Source organism: Lissotriton helveticus, chromosome 4_1, assembly GCF_964261635.1.
Source record: "Lissotriton helveticus chromosome 4_1, aLisHel1.1, whole genome shotgun sequence".
In the NCBI taxonomy this organism is placed as follows: domain Eukaryota; kingdom Metazoa; phylum Chordata; class Amphibia; order Caudata; family Salamandridae; genus Lissotriton; species Lissotriton helveticus.
Genome location: NC_136063.1, coordinates 1,367,029,893 through 1,367,049,259, shown reverse-complemented (window position 1 = coordinate 1,367,049,259; position 19,367 = coordinate 1,367,029,893). Strand labels below are relative to the sequence as shown.

Below are 19,367 nucleotides of genomic sequence, written 5' to 3'. Positions count from 1 at the left end.
GGTGAGGTCAACCAGCAGAGCGGTGACCATTTATTGAGAGCGGGGAAGTTTGGCTCTGAAGTAAAGAAACCTGTGTTGAAATAAACAAACCAGGTATTAGGGGTGACCAGCGCTGCTAAAGAGTTAGGCGCAATAGAACGCATACAGTGATTAATGCCACCGAAAGCGTCACCAAAAGAGGCCCAAACAGAGGGAGACTGTTATTATACCTGGTAATCCTTAATAAATCCCCGTATCTGTAATTCCGATCAATTGGGGTTCTCAAGGGTTGTGGCTCGCAAACGCCGTCTAAATCCGACAAGACCCGCGTCTCACATCCGGGTAGGACCACGTGATTACAAGCTACCAATCACAGCTATTAGTGTGATTACCAAGTGCAACGAGCTGGAAGAAGGACCACTAGTTGGACGCATGCAACTCGAGGTAAACAAGGGACTACCTCAGTGCACAGCGCTCTTTCGGTGAAAGGGAACAAATCCTGTCACCCTTAAAAGACTAGTTCAGCCATAGTTTTCAAAAAGTAGGGGCTATAAAACATAATTAAACGAGGACAAAACAATTAACCAACTATTTACAAAAAACAAATACACAAATTCAGTCCGTGTTCAAAAACTGACAATACCAACAAAACAAACCTCATACCTCACGTGAAAAACATAATTAATACAAACATACCATAATTACAATAAATACATGGCAGTGCAATATATTATCACAGGCATTGACAATTGAAGGAAACAGTTACAGAATGAGCATTACATCCAATGGCTATTCCTTATATAAGGAATTATATTCAGAAGGAGAACTAAGGGTAATACAGATAGAGAGGGAAGTCAGCCATTCGGCAATGATGCCATTTGCCTCATTACTTCCTCCTGCTCGTTCAGACCCTTATTCACAGTGTTAAAGAAATGCATCCATTTGCATTCACGGATGCTTATGGATTGTGCAAAATTACCTCCCCTAGGATTTACGTTGACTTTCTCAATTACACACCATTTTAGACTTTCCGGGGTGTGATTAAATTTAACAAAGTGTTCAACAAGGGGGGCTCCCTGTACCTTACACCGTATCCTGCTACAATGCTGCAGGATGCGGGTTTTTACCTTCTGGGTAGTTTGCCCTATATACATAAACCCACAGGGGCAGAAGATGGCATATATTACCCCCATGGTATTACAGTTGGTATGGCTTTGAAAGGTATGAGTATAGTCATTATATGTGCATGCCTTAATTACCATAGCCATGGTACAGGCCTTACAGGATCCACATTTAAAATGACCTACTATGGTGGGGAGGTTCCATAGCGTGGTCTGGTTCTCTGCACTTTTTTTGTTGTTATGTAGCATTGAATGCACAACATAGTCTCTCACACTCCTTCCCTTACGGAACGCATGCATTGGAGGGTCCGGTATTCCTGTTTCTTCTGCCACCAGGTGCCAATGGTTATTAATAATCCTCTTGATCTCAGTACTCCTGGTATTGAATGTGGTAACACATGTTAATCTCCCATCTACATTCTCAGTTCTTGCTTTGGGTTCCAAAAGTACCTCCCTATGGCAAAACCAAGCTCGTTTGCGGGCTTTCTTTACCAGACTTCTTGGGTAACCTCTCTCCACCAGCCTACTCATCAAAATTGAAGATTCCGTAAAATAGTCCACTTTACAACTACAATTTCTACGCAACCTCAGGAACTGGCCATAAGGAAGATTGTCCCTGAGGTTGCGAGGATGGTGGCTAGAATATCTTAACAGGGTATTCTTTTCTGTCGGTTTTCTAAACAGAGTGGTGTGTAAAACACCCTCTTCTTCCTTAATCGTGATGTCCAAGAAATTTATGGCCTGATTACTACACTCCATAGTGAACTGGATATTATCATCTTTTTTGTTAAGCCAGTTATAAAAGATGAGTAAATCCTCTTTTGAACCTTTCCACATAAGTAAAACGTCGTCAATATATCGACGCCATAAACTAATGTTCTCTCTATGTGGATTGTTTTCACAGAGAACTAGGTTGTTTTCAAAATAGTCCATATAAATAATAGCCAAATTTGGGGCAAAGCTCGCCCCCATGGCTACGCCATTTGTCTGCATAAAGTACTCTCCATCAAAGATGAAAAAATTTTGTTTCATGGCAATATTCAAAAGGTCTATTATGAATTCAGTAGGGACTTGGTGTGGTCTAATTCTATCTTCCAGGGCAATCCTAATCACTTCCAAAGCTGCATTTTGAGGGATATTAGTATACAAGGAGGTGATGTCCATTGTAACTAGCAGCTCCTTAGTGGGATCAAAAGCTTTTTCATCCACCAACTTTATCACCTGCATAGTATCCCTAAGGTAACAAACTGTGCCCTCTGCAATGGGTTTGATGAAGGTGTCAATAAATTTACAAAGCGGTTCAAGAATTGAACCGCACCCAGAAATAATGGGTCTCCCAGGTGGATTTTGGAGCCTCTTGTGTACCTTGGGTAAGGTGTAGATCGTGGGTGTGCGAGGGTGAGTGTTATTCAAGTACTCGTATTCATGTTTAGTGATAAAACCCTCGAAAAGAGCATTATCAGTCACCACTTTGATGGCAAGGGCAATATCCTTGGTCGGATTAGCTGGTAACTTCATATAATTTTCAGCTACCGATAATTGACTTTGGATTTCTTTTTTATAGTCCTCCCTATTCTGAATCACGATAGCCCCGCCTTTATCGGCGGGCTTGATCACTATTTCTTGGTTTTGCTTCAAGTTTTGGAGGGCTACTCGTTCCTGTTTAGAAATATTATAATTGACGTATTTCCTATCCATCAGTAGTTTATTTACATCCCCCATCACCATTTGTTCATATGCCAACAATTTATGTGGCATCAGTTGTGAGGCCGGTGTAAAAGTAGAAGGTGGCCTCAGGCCAGTATTGCTAAATACAGGCTGGTGTGGTATTTTAGTAAAGAAATGTTTCAACCTTACTTTACGGAAGAAACGGCAAAGTTCCAATTTTAAATTGAAACTATTTGGCAGATTGGTTGGAACAAAAGACAGTCCCTTCTCCAAGATTTTGTGTTCGTCATTAGTCAGGACATGATTAGAAAGGTTAATCAGAGGGCTGGTCTGATTGGACACGACATGAGGCTCTACCACCTGTAGTGTTGTTTGCGAGTTTGTATTTCGCCGTGTGATTCCTGTCGGAACTGGACCTGTTTGCCTGATCGAGATCGGCCCTGGTTCCAATTTGTTTGCCCTCGCCCCTGATTCCAATTGGTCTGGCCCCGTCCCCTGGGGCGGCCCCAGGGGCGGCCCCTGCCACGATGTTCTTGCCATGGGTCCTGCTCTAAAAAATCCGATTGGAGATCTTGTTGTGCAGATGCACTGGTAGTGGGTTGCTCAGAATCCGATCCACTACTAACAGAGGAGTTGGAAAAGGTATTATACTTCCTATATCCACCCCTACCCCTAGTACTATATCTACCCTGGGATTCCTGGTTATAGTAACCCTCTGCAAGGTATGGATAAACAATTTTCTTATCGAAGAATTTAATATCCTTAGACAATTTGTCCAACTTAGTCGATTGAGTAAAAATATCAAATTCCTTCAATGTTTTTTCCAAACGTTCTAGAGCTTCCTTAGCATTAAGTAGAGCTGAATCTTCTATAATCTCTTTTCTTAAATCTCCTATTTCTTTTATTAGACGTTCAACCTCCTCCAAGGCAGTCTCCACCCCTAACACCATCCAGTGTCTTGAACAATTATTTGAGATGAAGCTGAATTTACCTTTAAATTTGGGGTTATCTACAAAAATTGCAGGTTCATTACGAACCTGCAGTCCTACTGGTATGACATTTGATTGCAGATATTGAGTGAGGGAATGTCCATGCAGTCTTGTTCTAATAAGCTTTTTTTCAAGCCTTTCTAGTTTGTTAACCTTTTCATTTAGAGTAGAGTCGATTGGGGTTGTTATTCGACCCAGGAAACTACCACTTCCCTGTACCTCTATTAGGTTTTTGATATAATCTTCACTATAGGTCAGTGTCTCGTTCTCTGACATATCCTGACAGTTAACAAATACACAAACATGTACTAATACAAACAATTATAGACAGAAAACAACCCTCGCAGGAATTCCTGCTCAAGAGATCATTAAAAAACAATGGGGTAAACCCAATAAGTCAACAGGACCTGGGTGATAATATATATATGGAAACAAATGGTCCTTGACACAGTTTATGTAGACAGAAACAATTAATGTGAGTGTTAATTATTCACACTAGGAAGTCAGATTTAATCTGAACAACAAAAGGAGATGTATTATTAATTAATACTGCTATTCAATGCAAAAAACCCAACACAACAGTACCATAACAAATTATACTGCAGTTTATTTACATAGTAATAAAATTGGCAATAAGAAATTAGGAAAGGATTGGTGCTCAAGTGATGAAAAGGAAAGTTTAAAGTACAGAATTCAAATTAATTCAGTGCAAAGAAGAAGAACAATTTACATTGCACATATATTAAGCCTACCCATACAAAGTATATACACACTATTATACAAGGGGACTGGGAAGATGGTATAGGCTTAAAATTAAAAAGGGGGCATAATCGTCGACGTTTCGACCCTGGCGCAATATAGGAAATTTGCGACCTCTGCTACGGGTCTTCTTCAGGACAGGTGGGGGGCTGGGGAAGGGAAGCACCTGTAAGGTAAGTATAAATATTTTGTAATTACTAAAAGGTTCAATATTACCAAAAAATGTAATTAAATAAAAGAGGGGTGTTGGGTACTTTACCACGGAGGAAAACGTGGCGGTGTCGCAAGGCCAGATCAGTTGGGCGGTACACCTGCACAAAAATAAGCAAAAAGGGGGGGAGGGAGACTGTTAGCCCATCTCCAAAAGGCGCAGTCACCCCACTATAAACACGCCAACCAAGGAGTGTTTAACCCTTTGCCCGACTCACCTATGCCAGATAAATTCAATTCAAGGTAAATGATGGTGAGTATATCAATGGACAGCCAGGCGATATAATTCGTACTGAAAAGAAGGGGAAGAAGGTGGCATTAATCACTGTATGCGTTCTATTGCGCCTAACTCTTTAGCAGCGCTGGTCACCCCTAATACCTGGTTTGTTTATTTCAACACAGGTTTCTTTACTTCAGAGCCAAACTTCCCCGCTCTCAATAAATGGTCACCGCTCTGCTGGTTGACCTCACCAGGGTGAGTCTTCATCGCTATTTACTCAATTTGACTGCTTGGCTGCAGTATTATGTTTGGGGACTGATTAGACTCCTTCTTCCCCTTCTTTTCAGTACGAATTATATCGCCTGGCTGTCCATTGATATACTCACCATAATTTACCTTGAATTGAATTTATCTGGCATAGGTGAGTCGGGCAAAGGGTTAAACACTCCTTGGTTGGCGTGTTTATAGTGGGGTGACTGCGCCTTTTGGAGATGGGCTAACAGTCTCCCTCCCCCCCTTTTTGCTTATTTTTGTGCAGGTGTACCGCCCAACTGATCTGGCCTTGCGACACCGCCACGTTTTCCTCCGTGGTAAAGTACCCAACACCCCTCTTTTATTTAATTACATTTTTTGGTAATATTGAACCTTTTAGTAATTACAAAATATTTATACTTACCTTACAGGTGCTTCCCTTCCCCAGCCCCCCACCTGTCCTGAAGAAGACCCGTAGCAGAGGTCGCAAATTTCCTATATTGCGCCAGGGTCGAAACGTCGACGATTATGCCCCCTTTTTAATTTTAAGCCTATACCATCTTCCCAGTCCCCTTGTATAATAGTGTGTATATACTTTGTATGGGTAGGCTTAATATATGTGCAATGTAAATTGTTCTTCTTCTTTGCACTGAATTAATTTGAATTCTGTACTTTAAACTTTCCTTTTCATCACTTGAGCACCAATCCTTTCCTAATTTCTTATTGCCAATTTTATTACTATGTAAATAAACTGCAGTATAATTTGTTATGGTACTGTTGTGTTGGGTTTTTTGCATTGAATAGCAGTATTAATTAATAATACATCTCCTTTTGTTGTTCAGATTAAATCTGACTTCCTAGTGTGAATAATTAACACTCACATTAATTGTTTCTGTCTACATAAACTGTGTCAAGGACCATTTGTTTCCATATATATATTATCACCCAGGTCCTGTTGACTTATTGGGTTTACCCCATTGTTTTTTAATGATCTCTTGAGCAGGAATTCCTGCGAGGGTTGTTTTCTGTCTATAATTGTTTGTATTAGTACATGTTTGTGTATTTGTTAACTGTCAGGATATGTCAGAGAACGAGACACTGACCTATAGTGAAGATTATATCAAAAACCTAATAGAGGTACAGGGAAGTGGTAGTTTCCTGGGTCGAATAACAACCCCAATCGACTCTACTCTAAATGAAAAGGTTAACAAACTAGAAAGGCTTGAAAAAAAGCTTATTAGAACAAGACTGCATGGACATTCCCTCACTCAATATCTGCAATCAAATGTCATACCAGTAGGACTGCAGGTTCGTAATGAACCTGCAATTTTTGTAGATAACCCCAAATTTAAAGGTAAATTCAGCTTCATCTCAAATAATTGTTCAAGACACTGGATGGTGTTAGGGGTGGAGACTGCCTTGGAGGAGGTTGAACGTCTAATAAAAGAAATAGGAGATTTAAGAAAAGAGATTATAGAAGATTCAGCTCTACTTAATGCTAAGGAAGCTCTAGAACGTTTGGAAAAAACATTGAAGGAATTTGATATTTTTACTCAATCGACTAAGTTGGACAAATTGTCTAAGGATATTAAATTCTTCGATAAGAAAATTGTTTATCCATACCTTGCAGAGGGTTACTATAACCAGGAATCCCAGGGTAGATATAGTACTAGGGGTAGGGGTGGATATAGGAAGTATAATACCTTTTCCAACTCCTCTGTTAGTAGTGGATCGGATTCTGAGCAACCCACTACCAGTGCATCTGCACAACAAGATCTCCAATCGGATTTTTTAGAGCAGGACCCATGGCAAGAACATCGTGGCAGGGGCCGCCCCTGGGGCCGCCCCAGGGGACGGGGCCAGACCAATTGGAATCAGGGGCGAGGGCAAACAAATTGGAACCAGGGCCGATCTCGATCAGGCAAACAGGTCCAGTTCCGACAGGAATCACACGGCGAAATACAAACTCGCAAACAACACTACAGGTGGTAGAGCCTCATGTCGTGTCCAATCAGACCAGCCCTCTGATTAACCTTTCTAATCATGTCCTGACTAATGACGAACACAAAATCTTGGAGAAGGGACTGTCTTTTGTTCCAACCAATCTGCCAAATAGTTTCAATTTAAAATTGGAACTTTGCCGTTTCTTCCGTAAAGTAAGGTTGAAACATTTCTTTACTAAAATACCACACCAGCCTGTATTTAGCAATACTGGCCTGAGGCCACCTTCTACTTTTACACCGGCCTCACAACTGATGCCACATAAATTGTTGGCATATGAACAAATGGTGATGGGGGATGTAAATAAACTACTGATGGATAGGAAATACGTCAATTATAATATTTCTAAACAGGAACGAGTAGCCCTCCAAAACTTGAAGCAAAACCAAGAAATAGTGATCAAGCCCGCCGATAAAGGCGGGGCTATCGTGATTCAGAATAGGGAGGACTATAAAAAAGAAATCCAAAGTCAATTATCGGTAGCTGAAAATTATATGAAGTTACCAGCTAATCCGACCAAGGATATTGCCCTTGCCATCAAAGTGGTGACTGATAATGCTCTTTTCGAGGGTTTTATCACTAAACATGAATACGAGTACTTGAATAACACTCACCCTCGCACACCCACGATCTACACCTTACCCAAGGTACACAAGAGGCTCCAAAATCCACCTGGGAGACCCATTATTTCTGGGTGCGGTTCAATTCTTGAACCGCTTTGTAAATTTATTGACACCTTCATCAAACCCATTGCAGAGGGCACAGTTTGTTACCTTAGGGATACTATGCAGGTGATAAAGTTGGTGGATGAAAAAGCTTTTGATCCCACTAAGGAGCTGCTAGTTACAATGGACATCACCTCCTTGTATACTAATATCCCTCAAAATGCAGCTTTGGAAGTGATTAGGATTGCCCTGGAAGATAGAATTAGACCACACCAAGTCCCTACTGAATTCATAATAGACCTTTTGAATATTGCCATGAAACAAAATTTTTTCATCTTTGATGGAGAGTACTTTATGCAGACAAATGGCGTAGCCATGGGGGCGAGCTTTGCCCCAAATTTGGCTATTATTTATATGGACTATTTTGAAAACAACCTAGTTCTCTGTGAAAACAATCCACATAGAGAGAACATTAGTTTATGGCGTCGATATATTGACGACGTTTTACTTATGTGGAAAGGTTCAAAAGAGGATTTACTCATCTTTTATAACTGGCTTAACAAAAAAGATGATAATATCCAGTTCACTATGGAGTGTAGTAATCAGGCCATAAATTTCTTGGACATCACGATTAAGGAAGAAGAGGGTGTTTTACACACCACTCTGTTTAGAAAACCGACAGAAAAGAATACCCTGTTAAGATATTCTAGCCACCATCCTCGCAACCTCAGGGACAATCTTCCTTATGGCCAGTTCCTGAGGTTGCGTAGAAATTGTAGTTGTAAAGTGGACTATTTTACGGAATCTTCAATTTTGATGAGTAGGCTGGTGGAGAGAGGTTACCCAAGAAGTCTGGTAAAGAAAGCCCGCAAACGAGCTTGGTTTTGCCATAGGGAGGTACTTTTGGAACCCAAAGCAAGAACTGAGAATGTAGATGGGAGATTAACATGTGTTACCACATTCAATACCAGGAGTACTGAGATCAAGAGGATTATTAATAACCATTGGCACCTGGTGGCAGAAGAAACAGGAATACCGGACCCTCCAATGCATGCGTTCCGTAAGGGAAGGAGTGTGAGAGACTATGTTGTGCATTCAATGCTACATAACAACAAAAAAAGTGCAGAGAACCAGACCACGCTATGGAACCTCCCCACCATAGTAGGTCATTTTAAATGTGGATCCTGTAAGGCCTGTACCATGGCTATGGTAATTAAGGCATGCACATATAATGACTATACTCATACCTTTCAAAGCCATACCAACTGTAATACCATGGGGGTAATATATGCCATCTTCTGCCCCTGTGGGTTTATGTATATAGGGCAAACTACCCAGAAGGAAAAAACCCGCATCCTGCAGCATTGTAGCAGGATACGGTGTAAGGTACAGGGAGCCCCCCTTGTTGAACACTTTGTTAAATTTAATCACACCCCGGAAAGTCTAAAATGGTGTGTAATTGAGAAAGTCAACGTAAATCCTAGGGGAGGTAATTTTGCACAATCCATAAGCATCCGTGAATGCAAATGGATGCATTTCTTTAACACTGTGAATAAGGGTCTGAACGAGCAGGAGGAAGTAATGAGGCAAATGGCATCATTGCCGAATGGCTGACTTCCCTCTCTATCTGTATTACCCTTAGTTCTCCTTCTGAATATAATTCCTTATATAAGGAATAGCCATTGGATGTAATGCTCATTCTGTAACTGTTTCCTTCAATTGTCAATGCCTGTGATAATATATTGCACTGCCATGTATTTATTGTAATTATGGTATGTTTGTATTAATTATGTTTTTCACGTGAGGTATGAGGTTTGTTTTGTTGGTATTGTCAGTTTTTGAACACGGACTGAATTTGTGTATTTGTTTTTTGTAAATAGTTGGTTAATTGTTTTGTCCTCGTTTAATTATGTTTTATAGCCCCTACTTTTTGAAAACTATGGCTGAACTAGTCTTTTAAGGGTGACAGGATTTGTTCCCTTTCACCGAAAGAGCGCTGTGCACTGAGGTAGTCCCTTGTTTACCTCGAGTTGCATGCGTCCAACTAGTGGTCCTTCTTCCAGCTCGTTGCACTTGGTAATCACACTAATAGCTGTGATTGGTAGCTTGTAATCACGTGGTCCTACCCGGATGTGAGACGCGGGTCTTGTCGGATTTAGACGGCGTTTGCGAGCCACAACCCTTGAGAACCCCAATTGATCGGAATTACAGATACGGGGATTTATTAAGGATTACCAGGTATAATAACAGTCTCCCTCTGTTTGGGCCTCTTTTGGTGACGCTTTCGGTGGCATTAATCACTGTATGCGTTCTATTGCGCCTAACTCTTTAGCAGCGCTGGTCACCCCTAATACCTGGTTTGTTTATTTCAACACAGGTTTCTTTACTTCAGAGCCAAACTTCCCCGCTCTCAATAAATGGTCACCGCTCTGCTGGTTGACCTCACCAGGGTGAGTCTTCATCGCTATTTACTCAATTTGACTGCTTGGCTGCAGTATTATGTTTGGGGACTGATTAGACTCCTTCTTCCCCTTCTTTTCAGTACGAATTATATCGCCTGGCTGTCCATTGATATACTCACCATCATTTACCTTGAATTGAATTTATCTGGCATAGGTGAGTCGGGCAAAGGGTTAAACACTCCTTGGTTGGCGTGTTTATAGTGGGGTGACTGCGCCTTTTGGAGATGGGCTAACAGTCTCCCTCCCCCCCTTTTTGCTTATTTTTGTGCAGGTGTACCGCCCAACTGATCTGGCCTTGCGACACCGCCACGTTTTCCTCCGTGGTAAAGTACCCAACACCCCTCTTTTATTTAATTACATTTTTTGGTAATATTGAACCTTTTAGTAATTACAAAATATTTATACTTACCTTACAGGTGCTTCCCTTCCCCAGCCCCCCACCTGTCCTGAAGAAGACCCGTAGCAGAGGTCGCAAATTTCCTATATTGCGCCAGGGTCGAAACGTCGACGATTATGCCCCCTTTTTAATTTTAAGCCTATACCATCTTCCCAGTCCCCTTGTATAATAGTGTGTATATACTTTGTATGGGTAGGCTTAATATATGTGCAATGTAAATTGTTCTTCTTCTTTGCACTGAATTAATTTGAATTCTGTACTTTAAACTTTCCTTTTCATCACTTGAGCACCAATCCTTTCCTAATTTCTTATTGCCAATTTTATTACTATGTAAATAAACTGCAGTATAATTTGTTATGGTACTGTTGTGTTGGGTTTTTTGCATTGAATAGCAGTATTAATTAATAATACATCTCCTTTTGTTGTTCAGATTAAATCTGACTTCCTAGTGTGAATAATTAACACTCACATTAATTGTTTCTGTCTACATAAACTGTGTCAAGGACCATTTGTTTCCATATATATGAAACATAAACACAACATTTCTCTGCAAAATACCTGTAATAGAATATCATACATCACCCACATTAAAAATAAATTAAAGGAAAACAGTATTTAAAACAATCTGTTTAAGAATTATTGAAGGTCATCAGGGCAAGACGCTCCGCAGAACAGAGCAGGCTTGGTTAGGCCTTGGGCCAGAGACCACTTTGCCCATGCCTAAAAAGTCTCTGATCTCACTTACTCTCATTGATTCGCACATTCCCGCTCACAATTTAACACTCCTTCTCATTCATTTGCCCTGCCACTCACTCCTGCTCACTCATTTTCATTCATACACATGCACACGTTCTTGCAGACTTACACGTGCGCTCACACACAGACACACACAATAGCTCACCCACCCATATCATATTTGACAGGTTTTATTACTAACCTCCATCTGTCTGCACTGTTCAACTTCCTCTCCTCAGTGCATGGACCCTGGGGTCAGGCATGTAGCTCCTTCTCATCTTAAGCCCTAAAGCAGGAAACCGAAAGCTGAAGTATGCACAGCACATGCAGGCTTCAGCTTTCAGCTCCTTACTTCTTCACCAGACCCTCTCCTATCTCGGCACACAGTGGGATGGGACAGTGAGCCTCCTAAACCCAGTCTAAGATGAGTTGGGGGAGGTTGAAGGGACAACCTGACTGATGAATAGCCTCAGACACTGCAGGGCTTAATTCTTGGATTGCTCCAGTCTGGGATAATCTTCTCAGTGGAGTAATGCAAAATGCCCCCCCCCCCACACACACAGAGAATGTGATGAGGGGCCCCTGGGTGTGAAAAAAACTGATGGGTATCCCCTACCTAAATGTGAGGCTTTTCTGATAGAAAAAATATATATCCTGTCAGTATCAGAAGAAAGGAAATGAAAATATTAATTGTCTTTTGTAAGACCCTAACCCTCTCCAGTAGTGTCATGATTCATCATCAGGTCTCTTCTTGATCCCTAAAAACCCAGATGGGTTTGACCATGTTTCAGGGAGCACTTTAGACTTTTCACTGCTGGGGTAGCCAAAAGATAAAAATCCCTCAAACCAACCTTGCTTTGCCTTTATTAACTGTTGTTTGAGTATGGTTAAAATAAGTCTCAATAGGGGGTAAGGATGTTATGGTCCTCTAGCCCTATTAACCTGTTGACATGTTTCAGCCCCTAACTAAGGTCCCTTGGGTCTAAGGTGTGGACCCTGCTTCAATAGTGTTTGGTTTAGAAAGCGCCCTGAGTCTCCCAGGTCAAAAGCATATTCATTGGCCTTATGCTGAATAGGGGCCCACTGAATGGCTGGGGAGCCCCATGAAGAGTTGGGGGCCTCCTGCACCGTAAGGGCTGTTGTCACACTGCTAAATGGGCCTGTATGCTTCTGGGCCAACCATCAGTTTCAGTGACTGAGGCTGCTGCTTGACTCATTCTTCGTTTGGTATCTTTCTTTTATACCAATGGTGAATAATGTCAAGGTCAGTTCGAGGCAGAGCTAGCAAAAGAACGCCTTTTGAATGAGAGGTGAGGACTATATAGAGAATGGAAAAAGAGGGTGGAAACATAGGGGATAATGAGAAGGAGGGTGCAGTTCAGCAGAAACATTGAGGGAGGAGAGTGGACCAGTGAGAGTGGAAAGACTGGAAGATGGCAGCTCAGGAGTGATATTGAGGAAAGAAAGACAATCAGTTAAAATAGTTGAAATACTGGAAGAAGGCAGTGACTGTACCTGGGAGCGGGCTGAAGGAGTCAGGATCACAGGGAGAAGAGAGATACGTACACTGTGAAGGAGGCGGGTCAGAAGGAATATGTAGAATGCTAATTGTAGATAAGTTAGGCATTGTATTAAGTGTTGTAACCATTTCGAGGTCAGCCAAAAGAGTAGAGGAGATCTCCAGGTGAATGTCATAGATAGGATCAATTTGCTTGCCATGTTTGTGCCCTTACTACCTATCCAGAGTCCCTTGCCGCCAGCCTAGACTCCTGATTTACTAGCACTTTCGATGGGCATGTCTCCAAAAGCTGCTGACACGCGCTGCCCTACAGAAATACAGTTTTTGTGAATAATCGATAGTCCCAGCATCTTCACCAAAGAAATGCCCATTGAGCTCAGGATAAGCCGGCGCCATTTTGTGGATCTGCAATGGTGACCTCTACAACTCAGTTAGTGCACATGGGCTAATGAGTTACCACAGACATGTGTGAAAATTGTCTATTAACTCAGCTTGTTCATGCTTGGTTTGCTATTTTCCATGTTTACCTGGGGACTGAGAGCTATCACCGCCACGCTACAACCATAATCAGCCAGGGAGCCGGGTAACTAAGAACAGACAGTGAATATCTATGGCCACAAAGTGGTCTGGTAGAGCGAGCTCAACAGATGTATCACTTTCCTTGGTTGCTAGGAAATAGTTTCAAATCACACACATGTCTTGAGGCTGCTCTGAAAGAAGACAGCTTAAGTGACCAACCGGTGAATACCTTGGCTTTCATTGCCCTTTTCTTCTGACTTCCTAATGCATTCATTGTGCCTCTTGTGGCTGTGTGTTTCACTGCTTGCTCATCTCTCATAACACCATTTCATGATTCAACAGCAAAATCTCTCATGCCCCAAAGCATTATAGTCACTGTAGCTTGCTAGTCAAGTGGCAGGAAAAAGCTGTCTGACATTTTGCTTAAATGCAGTTCATATTATGCATGACGCTGTTTGGATCACATAAGAAGAGCGAAGCAGCAGCAGTTTATAAGCTGTTAAACATCTTACAGCATAATGCTTCAGTACCTGTTCAAATAACAATCTGTGCAGCAGGGGAACCTCACCTTCCTGCCCACCCACCACCTGTGCACACCCACCAGACCCTTTGAAACAAAGACTTGAAAAGCCACACTTCAACAAACCATCAATTACTGTCAAGCTTGTTTATTGGTTTTAGTAGTCCCTCTTCTCTTTCTCGCCGCCATTGCACAATGTGTAACTTGCAGTTGTGTATTTCTAACTTCATCTGTTGAATACAGGTTTTTTAAATCACCAATGATAATGTTCTAATGTTATATGATCACTGTAGTAATTCAGGTGTATATCGAATTGGTATATGAGCATGAGTGTTTTTATGACGTAGTAAGAGATCTGTGAAATATGCTGCTACAAGGCCTGCCATGCAATGGAAGGCCAAGCAGAGAGAAGGGGCATACTAAGGTCAAGGTACCCACCCAAAGTCACTGATGCGGGTTTGCTGGAGTGTTTCCACAACATAGGTTCTTCGGTCCGCAAAATAGTTTCACCAATGGGTGCATTCTAAAGCATTGAACGCGGTGAAGGGACTTGACATTGTATAATGACACAAGACATAGAGTTAAGCGAGCTGCTCACAAATGCCTTAACCTACTCACCATCACTTGTACCACTGCCCTAGCCATGTGCACAGAACTGCCATAGTCACCGGTAGCTATCAAGGACAGTAGACAATGGGGAGTTGTGCAATAAACAGCGCTGCACAGAAGCACACACACATACATGGAAGTATTCCACATACATAGAAGTATCTTGGTCTGCATGCTTACGGGTGCATGAGGTGAAGTGAGCATGAGCAGGCTTAAAATGGCATGTCTATTCATACATTTTGCTAAACAGAAAATTATGTTGAGTATTGCTGTCCCTCCGACATACTTCCTCTTTAAATCTTGGCATATGTCAACCAGTCTCCATTGCGCTTCCACACACAAACTTATTTCCTTCTACATGTAACATTCTTTTTTTCAAGATTTGGGTTGCACATAGTTAAGTCACAGATTCTTTATGTTTTTTTTTAGAAAACTTCATTATTCAAATCTTCATAAAATAAGATTTTTCAAGTAGTCAACGTGTTTTGTCTCTTCACAAGAGACTTCTTCAGGGCTTAATTAATTATCCAATTTTCTAAAACGGGTCATGTACAACTGTATGCATTCTATTAGTTCTCATTATACTTGCAAACCAGCTATGTTGCCATTCTCTTTATCTTATGACTGTTACATGTATAAGGAAGTAAAACTGCGTGTGCTGGTCATTCTTGTGCAGTATTTTTAGGCGGTATACCCCTAGGAGATAGATTAGGAAGCTGCTCTTCCTGACCAGAGCACCACATTGGTTTAACTAGTCTCACCATATATGATAGGTGCGATTTTTTCTGCCTCTGTCTCATTATTTGTAAATCACACACAAACTTATAGTGCCCTGTATTTGAGATGCTATTACTGCAATAAAAAGTTCTCTGTAAAGAGCTTGCTGCTTTTTGGACTTTGGTCTACACTAAGTAGCATAAATATTTTAAGGTTACTGCCAATGAGGACCCTCTAGTTGGGTGATCAAGAGGCCTACGATTAAAGCATAAGGAGGCAATTCAGTTTGTCGGGCGCTACATAACTTGGGAATTTTAATCCAATGCATTACAATGCACAAAAAGGGTAACTGGCCCCATGTCATCAGGGATACCGCCAGGAAGTATTTTTTCTTTTAGTCAATAGCACCCTTGACCTGGATTAGTTTTGCTCCTGTATTGTAAATATGGGCCTACATAGTCACGTATGTGAAGCAATTGGACAAGAAAACAAGCACTGGTAAAGTCAAAAGGCATGGTCACTGTAATTATCAGATTCTGTGACTGCTGTGTTTTCAACATAATTATAGATTTGCCGCATTTGGCACTTAACCCATCAACTGCTGCATAATCTGCAGATTTTAACCAAAAAATGGTTCTAGCTCAACAGGAACAAAAGTTACTAAAAACATGGCGACACCTGTTCATACGTAGGTGACTGGTCATCTTTCAGTTGTTTATTTGGCTTTTCTTGCTGCATAATGTAGTCAACATTGCTGCATAACTTGGTTCTCCCCTACCACATAATTCCAGTGGCCCTGCCAGTAGATCGTAATTTAAACATTCATGAATGCCTGATTAAAAAGGGTAAGTAACTGAAAGAAAAAAGCATTGCAAAGTAAAGTATTGACCCGCAGCTCAGGCATTCATGTGCCCTTCTTTTTAGGTGGATGTGCACATATGATTTGGGGAAATTCAATCACTCACACTGCAAGAGAGACACTGGCTGAAGTTCGCTGACGCCTTCTCCATCACTGCACACCGTGGTGGGTGAAAGCAAAATAACAATACCATACATATGTATGTATTTTAGATTTATGTTTTTATTAAGTAAAGCGAGGGACACAACTAAAGCTACCTATCGGCCAGACCTAAAAATTGACAGGTTGCCACAGACTTTGATACATGGGACTAGTTGGCAACTCGCTCTATTTTTTAAGAACGGGTCCCCTAGGCTTTCATTATCTTTCTTCCCATGACAGTTGCTCATGTCTGCACATCCTAACATCTGGCTTTTCAAGGCTGTAATTCCAGTGGTTTAGTCATTCAGTTATCTCTGTGTGTAGGCAGTCCTTGGTTCAGTTCTCTTAGTTCAGATGACAAATTGTTTTGAATTTGATGGTGGGAAAACAATTAAGTTCCCAGCCCTGGGTTCCCACAGGCCGCGTTTGTTATGAATCCCTCTGGCGAGAGTTAAGTGATGTGGGCTGAAAAAACTTTCTCCACGGGGAACTTTCTGCAGCCCTGGGTCACGCTGAACGTCAAGGTCATACAGTCTGGACTTGGACGCCAGTGGGGGTCACAGAGAGGTCATCGGAAGGGGGAAACATCATTTACCACGAAGGCATTACCACTACTAACGTTTACCACGTGACACTTACCACGCAGGGTGCCTTCCACGCAGGGTGCCTTCCACGACGTCTTTACCACGGGCTGGGGGGGAGACGTGGTATTCCTTCAAGTCGTTCTGCGTGGGCTTGGGGGGCAGAGGGGGGGGGGGCTCGGAGGGGGGCTGGGGGGGGTCTCCCCCCCCAAAAATAACAAGCAGGTTACTTTAAAAAAAAAACGAACATAAATTTAAAAGAAAAAGGAAAGAGCCTCCCCCAAAGACGTGCCGTGTACGTCAAAAAAACAGTCCTTTTTTTATTTTGGTATACGTGTTTTGACGCTTGTTTCAATGGAGGATGGAAGTAAGGGCTCGTAGAGAAAGACGTGCAGGTAAGACGTTTCTAGGCGTAGTAAAATCCTACGTTGTAAATACCAGCGTGGTAAAGCCACTTGCGATGTAAAATTCGCGTGGTAAAGCCATGCGTGGTAATTGAAATCGTGGTATAATCATATAACCATCGGAAGGACATGTACCGAGCTGTCAGTGGCGTGATGCAAAATGACAGGGCTCCATGAAAAATGCACTGGGGGCCCTGACAATACTCGAACATAAGCGTGCCACTCCCGATCCCCTCCCCCCAGATTTTCGACAGCGTAAATTTAGCCCAGGTTGAAAACCATGGGCGTCTGGGCTGACCCAGTCTGGTGACCTGGGAAGGGATTAACAAATGAGGTCCCCTCGGGGTGCGAGAAACCGTTTCTGCGCAGACTAGGCTACAGGTGAGCGTCACATCCCATGCAAAAACGCTGGATAGCTCAGGGGGTCAATGCTCACCCTGTCCAACCAGAGAATAATCTGCAGTTTACTGCCTGAACTTCCACCAAAGCTGTTTTAGCTTTTTATGCTCTCCATGTCCGAAAATCAGCACATTTATTTTGTTTGACAGTTTACATAATAGATTATAAGAGCTTGCATAAAATATTATACAAAAATCAAGTTTCCGTGACATGTAGCTAAGTATATTCAGTCAAATATTTAGAAGGGCGTTCTATTTTTGCAAAATATTATACTTGTAACTAGACTAGAGAATAAATATAGGTTAGGTCACCGTCAGCAAACTGTTCCCTCTGATGCACCTGCTCCTAGTAAGCAATGTTTTCTGGATAGTGAACATAGCAACATATAAAAGATCGCGCTTTGGGGGACCTTTAGCGGCCAACCACACAGTACCTGCTTGAGAAATGTACAAAAAACAGTCGGAATATCCCACTACCCCCTCCTCCCGGACTTCCATCCACCACTGTCTCATATATCCAAAACAAAGCACCTGCATCACAAGCAATTACGTTTTTGGTACCGTCTTCTCACCTTTGTGAAGCGCTATATTAAAAGCGCTATGACAATTCTAATTAATAAGCATTTCTAACTGAAAATGCCTTAGTAAAACAGAAAAAAAGTGTAAGAATGAAAGCGCTCACCTCCGACCTGCTTCTAAGACTGCTTCGTTTGGGCCGGAAGAGCACATCTTTAAAGTCCAGTTTGAGGTCTGCATCAACTCGCGGCATTTTGTTGGACGCGTTAGTCCTTTCCACAAGTCTGTGTGTTTCTTCTTCACTTCTCTTGTTTATCCTTTCTTTTCTTTTTTTTCCCGCTCCCTTTCCCTCTCTTTGACTTTGGCAGGTGCGTATTCGGAGATGCGACAGCCAAACCCTTCCTCTTCTGCCGCGCGGGTATTTATAGCGCCCGGGGAGGAAGGCTCAGAGCGCGAGCCCTATCGCTTTATTAGGAGAGGGCTGTTTTTAGTCTGCGCCTCTTCACGGTCCCGCGGTAGTGGTGGCAGCAGCAGCACTGGGTCCTCGCGCGCTCCCTCCCGCACTGCCGCCCTCCCCTGGGCGCTGCGTCTGCGTGTGTGTACGTGTATGCTAATGAGCCGGACCAGGAGCTCCCCGCCGCAGTTCCCTCTGTCAGAGCCAAGGCACTGCAGTACAATGATCGATAGCTTCCCGTCCAGAGGGCTGGGGTGGGGTACTGGTGAACTACTACAGGGCGCGCCGCTGCTTTTCACCTGCGTGAAATGAACGCCCAGATCGCGCGACTGCGGCATATTTTATACATGGTCCCTTTAGAATCAGCATTTAAAGAGGTGACTTCACAAACCTAATGTTTATCTCACGAATTGATACGTGAACAATTGTTAATGTTACCCAATTCAATGGTACCAATTTTATCAACCTTGGAATGATTAAAATACAAGAATGCCAAATTATATACCCTGTTCAGCTTTATTCTAACCTCAGACCTGGAGGCGTCTGGGCTGGTGCTCAGCACACTGCTGGCTGTACGGTGAAACAAAAAAAGGTGCCGTAATTGACCCAAGGATAAAAGTCAGAGTCGGGAAATTTGGAGAGTTATAGCACTGAACTGGAAGTACCACTAAA

General features: G+C 42.2%; 1 protein-coding gene across 1 annotated transcript in view; it reads right to left on the bottom strand.

Moving 5' to 3' along the window:
* Window positions 1-18,749, bottom strand: part of GMPR (guanosine monophosphate reductase) — a 429,723-nt gene extending 410,974 nt beyond the window's left edge. Inside the window, exon 1 of the mRNA XM_078687924.1 lies at window positions 18,408-18,749. Within this exon, the coding sequence (XP_078544050.1) occupies window positions 18,408-18,494 (87 nt within the window). The 5' untranslated portion in view covers window positions 18,495-18,749. The remainder of the gene's footprint in view (window positions 1-18,407) is intronic.
* Window positions 18,750-19,367: the final 618 nt, after the last annotated feature.